At 35.9% G+C, this 12,330-nt stretch overlaps 1 protein-coding gene across 1 annotated transcript in view; it reads right to left on the bottom strand.

The window, feature by feature from the left end:
• Positions 1-333: 333 nt before the first annotated feature.
• man1b1a (mannosidase, alpha, class 1B, member 1a) overlaps positions 334-12,330 on the bottom strand; it is a 30,568-nt gene continuing 18,571 nt past the window's right edge. The window contains 5 exon segments of the mRNA XM_079835333.1: positions 334-3,907; positions 3,909-4,099; positions 6,104-6,235; positions 6,593-6,787; positions 9,140-9,260. Coding sequence (XP_079691459.1) covers positions 3,805-3,907; positions 3,909-4,099; positions 6,104-6,235; positions 6,593-6,787; positions 9,140-9,260 — 742 coding nt within the window. The 3' untranslated portion in view covers positions 334-3,804.

Here is a 12,330-nt window from a genome sequence, read left to right as displayed (position 1 = left end):
CAGTGTGTCCAAGCCTTTATCATAAATGCATGACCAAACACGACAGTGACATTCTGCATTCAGATCAGAGGCGTCTGACTCTCTCACATCGGCAACCAAGAAAGTGCATGACTGAAAACCCTCACACAAGTCAGCAACAAAAAATATTCACAGCGGAAATTGGAAATTCTCATAGTGCGGATTCTGCCCTGGTTGAGACGGGCATCCGAGTGGGATCAGAGATAACGTGAGCTTGGCTGAGTGCATGTCGGGTTCTGTATTGGTTACACTGATTTGAAGAATGCCAACAAACCTCGGAATTTGTTCAAAACAAAACAAAACAGAGATAACTTCTGCTGGATGGATTTATTGTGTTAATGTATTTGTGTTTTTAATGTACAGTAGGAATAGTTACAAGTCTATACACAAAAAAGTTGACTTTCTTAAACAGTATTTTTATCTTCTTTTCCAGTAAAACAAAAACATCTTTAAAAAAAAAATGTTACAAAATATGTTGGTTTGTTTTATAAGAATATATTTTGAATTAACAATTTTGACAAATTGTGTGTTTTGCCTGTTTTAGGCATAAACATCACAACATTTTGTTAGATTTAATAGGGTAAGGAAAATAAACTTAAAGGGATAGTTCACCCAAAAAAATGAAACTTGTCGTCATTAATCAAGTTGTTCCAAACCTGTATGAGTTTCTTTCTTCTGTAGAACACAAAAGAGAGACATTTGATGGCACCCATTGACTTCCATAGGTTTCTTTTTTCCTACTATGGAAGTCAATGGTGACCATCAACTGTTTGATTACCAACATTCTTTAAAATATCTTCTTTTGTGTTCAGCAGAAGAAAGAAACTCTTACAGGTTTGGGACAACTGAAGCAAGAGTAACTAATGACAAAATGTTCATTTTCGGGTGAACTATACCTTTAATTTAAGAATGTCATAAGTACATATATCTCGTTTTAAGGATGTTTAAATATGTTCACTGGAACACAAGACAAAATACTGGATTAAGAAAATTATTTTTGTAATGTAGCAAAGCAGGTTTTTCAAACAGTATTTACAAGAACAACTTTTACAATATTAATTTAATTTCCACTTCCAGAGGGGTCATTTTGCAGGATAGCATTTTTTTCATAGATTTTAAATTATGAATATGTAATAAGCATAATTTAACTAGCATGGAAAAGTATGCATATAATTAATAACATGAGAAAGATGCATAATCACACTAGGCTCGGTCCTTTTTTTTTTAGGAAATTGTAGAAATATACATTCTGTAATATTAAATCTCCAAGGTGGCACTTAATAAATCGGTGACTTTTCATTTAGCTACATACAAAAAAAATAACTAATTCAATCCAAAATAATAATATTTTGAATAATTAAGAAAATTAAAGCCTATATGAATAATAAAAAATAAAAAAAACCTCATGACAATGGCTATTAATAATTTACTTATAGACGAATTTTTTTTAAAATCAATTTCATTTTTATACTTTACAAATGTCAACAACCCCAGAGACCTGCTCGTATCTTACAAACGTCGCCATTATGAAATACAGCTCAGCTGTGCTGGATATTAATACATCTAACACAACCTGACCTTCACAAACCCTCATCAGATGTGTGTCCACTCCGGGCTCCTTCATTTAACATTCGCTGGCGAGCACAAACGGTAATCACAAACCGCTGATTGCAGCAAAGAGACGGGAGAAGCAATCAGGGAGAAATCTCTCATTATCATGCGATCACTGTATTCTGTAAATCGAAAGGCACAAGCGATGCAGATTTTTACGTCGTATCACTAGAAGCAGCAAGAGGGATGTGACACGGAACAGACATATTTTAATGCAAATGTCAATCACCCTGAAAATGGATTGTTTCAGATGAAGGATTATTTGACAGCTTCTGAAGGCCCGACTGTTTAGATTGGATGACAGCTGTTAGACCAAAGACAGGAGATGATAAGAGAAACAAACACTTGACAGTGCAAAAACAGGCGATACGGAAGAGAAATTATGCAAGCTTGTTTCTAAAACTGAATGAAAAAAATAAAATTTCCTCGTAATTGTGAGTTTACATCTCTTAAACATTTTTAAGACTTTTATTTCTCAAAATTGACAGTTTATATACCCCGCAATTCCTACTTTTTTCCTAAAAATGGTAAGATATAAACTCGCAATTGTGCGTTATAGTCCAATTCTGAGGAAAAAGTAATTGACATTTTCTTGCAGTTGCATTTATATCCCGCGATTATGACTTTTTCTCAGAATTGTGACATATAAACTCACATTTGTGAGTTATAAAGTCCAATTCTGAGAAAAAAAAGTCTGAATTGTGAGATAAAGAGTCGCAATTACCTTTATTATTATTATTTTAGTTCAGCTCAGACCAATTTCAGACCAAATAAAGGACCTAAATTTAGAATTAAAAATGAAACTTCTGTGGCCATTTACTCCCCCTCATGTCATTCCAAACCTGTACAACCTTCTTTCTTGGAATTAATTCAGAACTGACCAGGAAGAAAGTGTAATTCAGGTTTGGAATGACATGAGGCTGAATATATGATGACGTTTTCATTTCATTGTTGGGCGAATGATTCATTCAACTGTTTCAAACCTGTCTACAATCATCTAACGTATATTGAAACAGATGGCAGTGTGCGGATATAGATTATGACTGCACTCTAATATGACAAGGACAATTTTGTAGCTTTAATATCAGAAGAAATCTGGACTATTGATGTGAAACGGTTTATCCATTGAGCAACGTTTTCAATTAGATGTGCTGTGAAATTTGAATTAATGGTAACACTTTACAATAAGGTCTCATTTAGTTATTAATGCATTAGTTAACATGAGCTAATTATGAGCAATATATTATTACAGCATTTATTAACCTAAATTATTAATACTAGTGCAGATACAACTTTTGTTTTTAAAAGTGCATTACTAAATGTAGAAATTACCATTAAGATTAATAAATGCTGTACTTCAGGTGTATTGTTCATGGTTAATGTTAACTAATGCATGAATAATGTTAACATTTGAAAACGAATTGTGTTACCGAATTAATAAATGAACATATACATATTTCAGCTAAATGTAGCATCACCGCATCCCGTGCAACAGCTTCCAAAATTTGTAGATATTAACGTAAATCTACAGCGTAGTAAGTAACACAAGCAGGGCTTCGGGCGGCATCCGCTACATCATTAGCGTTCACTGAAGTGCGCTCACTTAAGTCAACATAAATAACAGAAAAATACACAATCCCACAGGGCTCCCAAATAAATCTTGAGATGATCTGTAAAGTACTCAATATGTTCCGTAATGCACCCTGACTCTCACAAAAGGGAAACATTTAGAGATCGACACGCAGTTTCCTTCTGTAACAGCCTGCAAAAATAAAGGCGAGGCACTCGCATCAAGAGCATCCATCTATACACACAGAAATAACAACGTTAACAAAAAAAGAAGTCTTCATTTTACAAAGTGCTTGGCATTTTTCACAGTGTGTGATTTCAGCAGTCTGCCTTGTGATTTACGGAGCTCTGACACTAATGTTTCTGTCCCAAATATAGAAGATGAGACATCTAAAAATTGTGGCGGCTCACGGGCTTGTCCAACACTTTGCAGCTGTCCCATGAGCTCAAAGGAAAGCGAAGTCTTGTAAAGTACAGAGTACAAAGAGGACACCACCAAATCTGTTGTTTTGGGTGAGTAAACCTCAAGTGCACAGTTAAAGGTCGATGCATAACCTGCCACCTCAGTTTAGAGCAGAAACATTCCTGCAGAGCAGCTCTGAGGGGTCACTTCCTGTGGAAGCCTGCATCATTTCCTGTTGAAACCCAAACATCACTACACGTGAGGACTGGCATGATTCCGGCCTCTCCCCCCTCATGAGGCGGAGGGCCATATGGGCAGAGGATGGGCTTCAGTGTTGAACACGTACTTATCCAGACTGAGCAGCTCGTTGTCGTCAGAGAACAGGAGGAAGAGATACTTCAGCGTCTCGCCCAGGAAGAAGCTCTCCATCTTATCTCTGGGTGCGGGGTTCAACGGGTCACGGACATTACCTATGGAGGTGTAGCCACCGCTGGGGACCTGGGACAGAAATTGAGTAAAGAAGGCAAGTTTGTTTATTTATTATTGGCACAGCTAGTACACTGTTCAATGGCAGAGACAGATAAATGAAAGATATTCTAATTTTTTTAAACACTAAAAGATAGATCTAGTGAATTTTGGCATAAAAAATAATGTAGGTGAAAAATTATTTTAAGAAAAAATTATTTTGAGATTTGCTCAATTGTTATATTTAACATTGCTATTAAATGATTCATTAAATTAGTAATTTTGGAGAATAACTTTAAGACTTAAGGGCCCTATCATACACCCGGTGCAATGCAACAAGTGTTTCAGAGTTTCATAGACTTGGCAAATTCATTTTTCAGAAGTTTGTAGGTACAGACATCCGTTGTGGGCATTCTTGGCAGTTTTTCTGAGGCTTTTATATAGTTCATATCGATATTGGAATTATATCATATCGACCGAAAATGAAGAAATATATTGTGATATACATTTTGGCCATATCGTCCAGCCCTAAGACGCAGGTAAAAATTTCAGCTCCACATTGTTTAAATGCATTTGCACGCCCATGGGCCCCATGAAAACGAGGTGTGTTCAGGCGCATTGTTGGCTTGTTTCTATTTTGAGGCAACTGAAAACAACTGAGCTATTAACCAACAAAAACCTGGGGTCCGTTCTTCGTACGTCGCTAACTCAGTTAGCTGGATTTGATTGTTGAGCAAATTATTTATTTCATGTAAACAGGATTAGATTGCACCTTTTTAAGCGGCGTTGATACTTAAAATGTGTCCCAACCACTGCTACTTTATTACAAGAGTTCCTTACTTAACCAGGGGCAATAATGATTTTAAATAATAACAAAAATTATTAAAAAAAATATTTGAAAATATTATAATGTTGTGTATAATACTATAGACACAGCCACTTGATTGAGAGATTTATTTTTGATATAATAATTACTTTATAATGTTATCACAGTCTTATGCTGTACACACATGCTGTACTGTTACTCTGAGCAGTGCATTAATTTGAGTGATGACGGATATTATGGGATGGCTTGATGCAGCGCAGGAGATGCAGATCAACTTGATCTTGACCCTTAAGACACTTTAATTAATGCTGTCACGTAACAAATCTGCTTCAAATCTGCTAATTACAAAATTGAATGTAAAGGGTGTACAAATACTATAAAATCGTGAATATAAATAATTGGGAATAATGTTTAAAACATTTTTTTTATCATTATAGGGAAATATTTTGTACAATCTTGGATTTTCTCTAATATGGACTGATACTGACCAAAAAATCTAACATTGGCTGATTTAATATACATTTTGTATTATATTTATTTAAAACTATTACAAATCGCAAAAAAAGGGATGGAAATGTTGTCATAATTTACTCACCCTCAAGTTGTTCCAAACCTGTAAGAGTTTCTTTCTTCTGCTGAACACAAAAGAAGATATTTTTAAGAATGTTGATAATCAAACAGTTGATGATAGCAATTGACTTCCATAGTAGGAAAACAAATACTATGGAGTCAATAGGTGCCATCAACTGTCTGGTTTCCAACATTCTTAAAAATATCTTCTTTTGTGTTCAGCAGATAAAATAAACTCTTACAGGTTTGGAACAACTTGAGGGTGAGTAAATTATTGTAATTTTTGGGTGAACTATTCCTTTAAGAGAAGATTAGCAATGTTGACTTAAAATCATATGCAGTTGAAGTACTAAAATTACTACAGCTAAAACTGAAATAAAAATACATATATATATATATATATATATATATATATATATATATATATATATATATATATATATATATATATATATATATATATATATATATATATATATATATATATATATATATATATATATATATATATATATATATAATAGTATATAATCTTTCTTGTAATGTAAGAAAAACTATCAAATGTGCTATTTAAAAATTTATGGAAATAATGTATGACCTCTTATCATGTAAACCAGTAAATTCTTGCAGTTCTCACTCACTCTGGTGTGCTTGTTGAAACTTTGCAGTATGTCCCAGCCCCAGTCCCTGTATTTGCTGTCCTTGGTGAATCTGTACATGTAGAACAGACTCTCTACCGTCTCTGGTCTCAGCAAGTTGTGTCTGTCTGCAGGCTGCACAAACATATTGAGAGAGAGAGAGAGAGAGAGAGAGTGAGAAAAAAAATCTGTTAATGTAAAAGGGCACCAACTATTATAAAGGTCATCCTCATCAGTGCTGAGCGCAGAAATTGTTTTGTTCTTCAGGACAGTTTTTAGAAAAGATAAACATAAAGACCTTGATTAGACAATCTGAACCCAACACAGCCTCTGCACTGTTTGGGGGTCTATTACCATTTTATTTCTAGACAAAGGAGAGAAAATGCATTACGGTTTTGTTCCAAAACCTGCATCGGCAGTTTAAGGCCTCGTCTCCAACCACCCAGGGAGTTTATTGTCAAAAATGAGTGGTGACTGTACAGGTTAATGAACCTTCACATCGATGTCTCGTCCATTGTGGTACTGCAGGTTAAAGTGAGCGATCTCTGGACTCAGGCCTGTCTCCATCTGCGCATACATCTGATGGCACGTCTCCATCAGCTGCAGAGCCAGGTCCATGTGATCAGCAGGCAGCCCGTTGTGAGCACCGAGAGCCAGTGTGCCAGGGAGAAAACACACCAAATGATCCTGGATGAGACAGAGAGAGAGTGTTGTTAGGGAGAAAGAGATTAACCCTATAAAACCTACTATATCATATTTGATGCACAAAAATATAAGGCCTCTAAATTATCAACACGATCAAAACTTGGCTGAAAAACCTTGCTACATGGCTTCTGCCCTCTGATTGATAGTTCATACCTTTTTAATACGTTTAAAAACATTATCCTTCAGGTCGTGGTACATGTCTTTTTACTGTGAAATCTTTACTGATTTTTATAAAGTAAACATAAAAATAACTTTTGAGTCATTCCGTGTCAAATCAACCAAATTTCGGAAACTTCCCCGATTCAAATTTTTGATATTTGTTCATTTGTTAATATTTTATGGAGATCTTAATGCAGCTCTATGAGTAAATTGGCTAATTGTAAACTATTTTTTCTAGTTTGTAGTTGTCTATTTTGTCTTGTGTAGTTCAGTTTTTCCATCAACACAATTGCATAGAACATACCTGTCTGAGTGCCATAAATATTCCCTTTCTAAAGCTGTCATGCCAGTAACTCTAAATATCTTCAAGATATCTTAATATCCTTCTAGATTCTCATTCTTATAAATCAAATCAAGGCCCTATAGTTCAGTTTCACATGGGGATTTCAAAGCAGCTTCATGTTCAAATTGTTGGATTTTACTTATTTTCAGTGATCAAAAACCAAATGTGGTACACTTTGCACACAGCTGATACTTACTGCATTTAAACTAATGTCAAAAAACAAAATAGTGGATTACTCAGTGAATATAAATCTGTGAAATGTATTATCAGCCATATCACCCAGTAGCCCACTGAAGCGAAGCAGGGCTGAGCCTGGTCAGTACCTGGATGGAAGACCTCCTTGGAAAACTAGGTTGCTGCTGTAAGAGGTGTTAGTGTGGCCAGCAGGGGGTGCTCACCCAGTGGTCTGTGTGGGTCCTAACACCCCAGTATAGTGATTGGAACACTATACTGTAACAAGCAGTCCATCGGAAAATATGTTAAAATGAGGTCCTGACTCTCTGTGGTCATTCAAAATCCCAGGATGTCCTTCATAATAGACTAGGGGTGTAACCCCGGCATCCTGGCCAAATTTGCCCATTGGCCTCTGCCCATCATGGCCTCCTAATCATCCCCATATACTGATAGGCTTCATCACTACGTCTCCTTTCCACCAATCAGCTGGTGTGTGGTGGGCGTTCTGGATATGAATGCCGTCGCATTATCCAGGTGCTGGTTGAGGAGATTCCCCCCTTCCATATATAAAGCGCTTTGAGTACCTAGAAAAGCGTTATATAGATGTAACAAATTATTATTATTATTTTGGTTTTCATCACTATTTATGTTTGATTTCCTACAGAAAAAAAAATTAACAAAATCAAAAATTTGAGCCGGGGACTTCTAGTTGAGTTGACACGGAATTACCCTTTTATATGTTAAGTGATATTTCAAGATGAACACTTACTGGACTGAAACAACTTTTTGTTGAAAAAAAAAAGGTTTACTTGATTATCTATACAACATTAAAAAATAAAAAAAAATCAAGGTTAAATATATCAAATATGATATACAGGCATTTGAGGCATCATCATTGTATTGCATTGCATTGTTTTGCCCCTCACAATAAAAAGCTACACAGCTTTGATTATAAACTAAGCATCATCTTACTAAGATACATTCTTGGGAAATATAGATTGACAACTGATATTTATATGCAGTACTCTACTATTATAAAGATCTCATTTTACTATATAAATATCAGCAACTGCACCAAATTGCATTATTTGCATGTAGTTTTTCCCTCTTTGAGTATGAGCGCCATATTCTCCTACATATTCTTTCTCTCTCTCTTTGTATATTTTGTCTAAAGATTCAGTAAACTGTTCCATTAAAAAAATGTATTTCACAAGACTATTATTTTGTATGTCAGGCTTTACAAGGTTAAAAAGGTTTTGTACCGTCACAAAGGTCTCAAATTTCCATTGTACTGGTTTATTTCCATCCTTGTGAGAGAGCCAATTTCATTAAAACCACTAGATTTAAGCCTGGAGATTATAGGAACAAATGCTGTGTGATATAGATGAAATATATTTATAGGGCCCAAAGGATGCTAAAAGGAATAAAGAATGAAAACTCTGTCAATGTACTTACCCTCATTTTGTTCCAAATCTGTATGCTGTTGTTTTTTCTACAGAACATTAAAGTACATTTTCCACTTTTGTGTTCCACAGAAAAAAAATACCAGCATACAGCATGTTTGAAACAACATGAGGGTGAGTAAATAAGAATTACATTTTGGGTGAACTATCCCTTTAAGAATGACACTTGGTGAAATGAAGTTATGACTTCCTCACCATCTTGGGATTGAGGCGGCCGTTGGACAGCTCCCCAACGAAGGTCAGTTTACTAGGCATAGTCTGTTTCAAGAGATTCTTTTTGACACCTTCTATAGCCTGAAGATAGTCCTCCAGCAGCCTGCAACGAAATACATACATCACACACTGCATTTGGCGTGATTAAGTTCGCCCTCTAGAGCCAAAAATAAGCTGTTGCATCTTAATTGTACATTGAGAGCACCCCAGACCTTAGTCGATCCTCATACGTGTCTCTGTGATGCATAAAATCAAACATATAGATAACGAGGGCAGCAATCCAACCCCATCAGAGTCTTAGTGAGATAACACACAGTATTCAGAGGTCATTTAAATAGACCACCTTCCCCGTCATTGGCTAGCATATCCATCACCGACCTGGTCTTGGGAGGATTTGATATTCCAGACCAGACATTTATCAAAACTCATTACCAGTCAGTATCTACTGAACCCCAGTGAACACCTTTCTATTGAATTATTCAAAACCGAACCTTATGAAAAAAATACTATCAGCGAGGAGCAAGTGTGGGTGATGTCAACACAGCGGGAGTCTAACGAGACTCAGGTGTGAGCAGTGCATGACAATGATCCGTCAAGCGCATCAGAGACTGAATCGCACCGGCAGAGAGAACAGGAAGACAGAATAACATCCTGTCAAGTGCAGAAAATGGCTGATGTCGCATTTCACCAGGAGCAATGACGCTCTAGTACTGTCCCTAATGGTGTTGGACAGACATGTGTGAAACGTGCCTATGACAGTTGTCGTCGTGATGCTATAGTCTTGTGGGGGCTTTTTCACCTATTTCATTGTCCGTCAGACAAAAAGTTTAAGTTCAACTAGTTAGAAAAGTAATGGCACACCTCTCCTCAAAAAAACAAAAAAACATCTTCATGTATGAGATGATTTTATGTGCCAATACAACAAGCTAATAATTATTTTATGGATATACAGGGAGTGCAGAATTATTTGGCACGTTGATTTTCTGATCATATTTTTTTTCCAGGCACATTTGACCAATTCCAAACCACAGTAATCCTAATAACTACTATTGATTTAGTATTTAATAATGTATAAGTGATATATAATTGTTCATGAAGGCTGGAAATGAAAAACACCTTATATTCAGGTGTGCAGAATTATTAGGCATGTTTTCTTTTACAGATAAATTGAGCCAAAAAAGAGATTTAACTCAGACTGAAAAGTCAAAAAGTATTAAATGCCCATGAGAAGGATGCAATACTAATGCAATACTAGACATTGCAGTTAAGGCGTGACCATTGGACAGTGAAATGCTCGTTGGGTCAGCAGGGTCAGACAAAAACAGGTGGTGAAGAAAAGACACCTGTTAACTGCAAAAGAATTAAGAATTAAGGTGAAGAGTTAAGGGTGAAACCATCAGGAACCCTTTAGTCTCCAGCGCCACCATTTTCCAAAGCTGCAACCTACCTGGAGTCTCCAGAAGTGCAAGGTGTCAGGATCTCAGAGACTTCAGTTAGGTAAAGAATCCTAAAAAATGACCCCCACTAGATAAGAATCACAAGCTGAAGTGTTGTAAAATACATGAAGAAGGTTTTTTATAGGCTTAAAATACTAAATCAATAGTAGTTATTCGGATTACTGTGGTTTGGAATTGGTCAAATGTGCCTGGAAAAAAAATATGATCAGAAAATCAACGTGCCTAATAATTCTGCACTCCCCATATATATATATATATATATATATATATATATATATATATATATATATATATATATATATATATATATATATACATACATTCAGTGGCAAGAAAAAGTATGTGAACCGCTTGCAGAATCTGTGAAAATGGGAATAATTTTAACTAAATAAGAGGGATCATACAAAATGCATGTTATTTGTTATTTAGTACTGTCCTGAATAAGATATTTTACATAAAATTTTTTTACATATAGTCCAGAAACAAAAAAATTTGCTGAATTTATTAAAATGACCCCGATCAAAAGTTTATGAACCATTGTTTCTCAATACTGTGTGTCGTTCCCTGGATGATCCACAGCGGTTTTTTTTGTTTTGTGATGGTTGTCCACGAGTCCCTTGTTTGTCCTGAGCAGTAAAACTGCCCAATATTCTTCAGAAAAATCCTCCAGGTCCTGCACATTCTTCAGTTTTCCAGCATCTTTTGCATATTTGAACTCTCTCCAGCAGGGACTGTATGATTTTGAGATCCATCTTTTCACACCGAGGACGATTGAGGGTCTCAAACACAACTTTAACGAGCCGAAGAGAGCGCACATTGCACCTCTCTTTATCAGTTTGCACTAGCTACCTATAGCTGCTTGCATCAAATTCAAGGCACTGGTGCTCGTCTACAAAGCAACCACCAATATAACCCAAACTCGCTTGTTCACACTTACGCACCCTCCAGAAGCGTGTGTTCTGCAAGTGAACAACGCCTCGTGGTGCCATCCCAAAGAGGCATAAAATCACTCTCACGGACCTTTTCCTGGACCGTTCCCACATGGTCGAGCAGCCAAGTCTGTAGCCATTAAAAAAAAAACATTTTTCAGCAGCACCTGACCAATAAAGACTAGCACTTAAGGATTCTATAAATGTTTCTGTTTGTTTGTTTATGTTATATGATTTTTTTTTAAAAGTGTATGTGTACTGTTCTATGTGTACTCCGCTAGACTAACTGAGACTTGTTACAGAACTTGCATGCTGTTGTTTAGTTGCTTCTATTGCTCTCCTCATTTGTAAGTCGCTTTGGATAAAAGCGTCTGCTAAATTATTAAATGTAACTATTAAAAAAGGTTGAAACATTCACTGCTGCTCCAGAAGGAAACACAATGCATTAAGAGCTGGGGGTGAAAACTTTTGAGCAGGATGAAGATGTCCAAATTTTTCTGATTTTGTTTTTAATATCAATTTTTTTCATTTAGTACTGCCCTTTGAAAGCAACAGAAGATACTTGCATGTTTCCCGGAAGACAAATTAAGTACAATTTACCTGGATCTTCAAATACAATAAGTTTTCACCCCCCGTCTCTTAATGCATCGTGTTTCCTTCTGGAGAATCAGTGAATGTTTGAACCTTTTTTAATAGTTGTGTTTTGAGTCCCTCAATTGTCCTCAGTGTGAAAAGATGGATCTCAAAATCATACAGTCACTGCTGTTGAGGGTTCAAATATGCAAAA

Source organism: Gobio gobio (assembly GCF_949357685.1).
Source record: "Gobio gobio genome assembly, chromosome: 14".
NCBI lineage: Eukaryota > Metazoa > Chordata > Actinopteri > Cypriniformes > Gobionidae > Gobio > Gobio gobio.
Note: the sequence above shows the minus strand (reverse complement) of the source record. Positions and strands in the feature narration are given on the sequence as shown.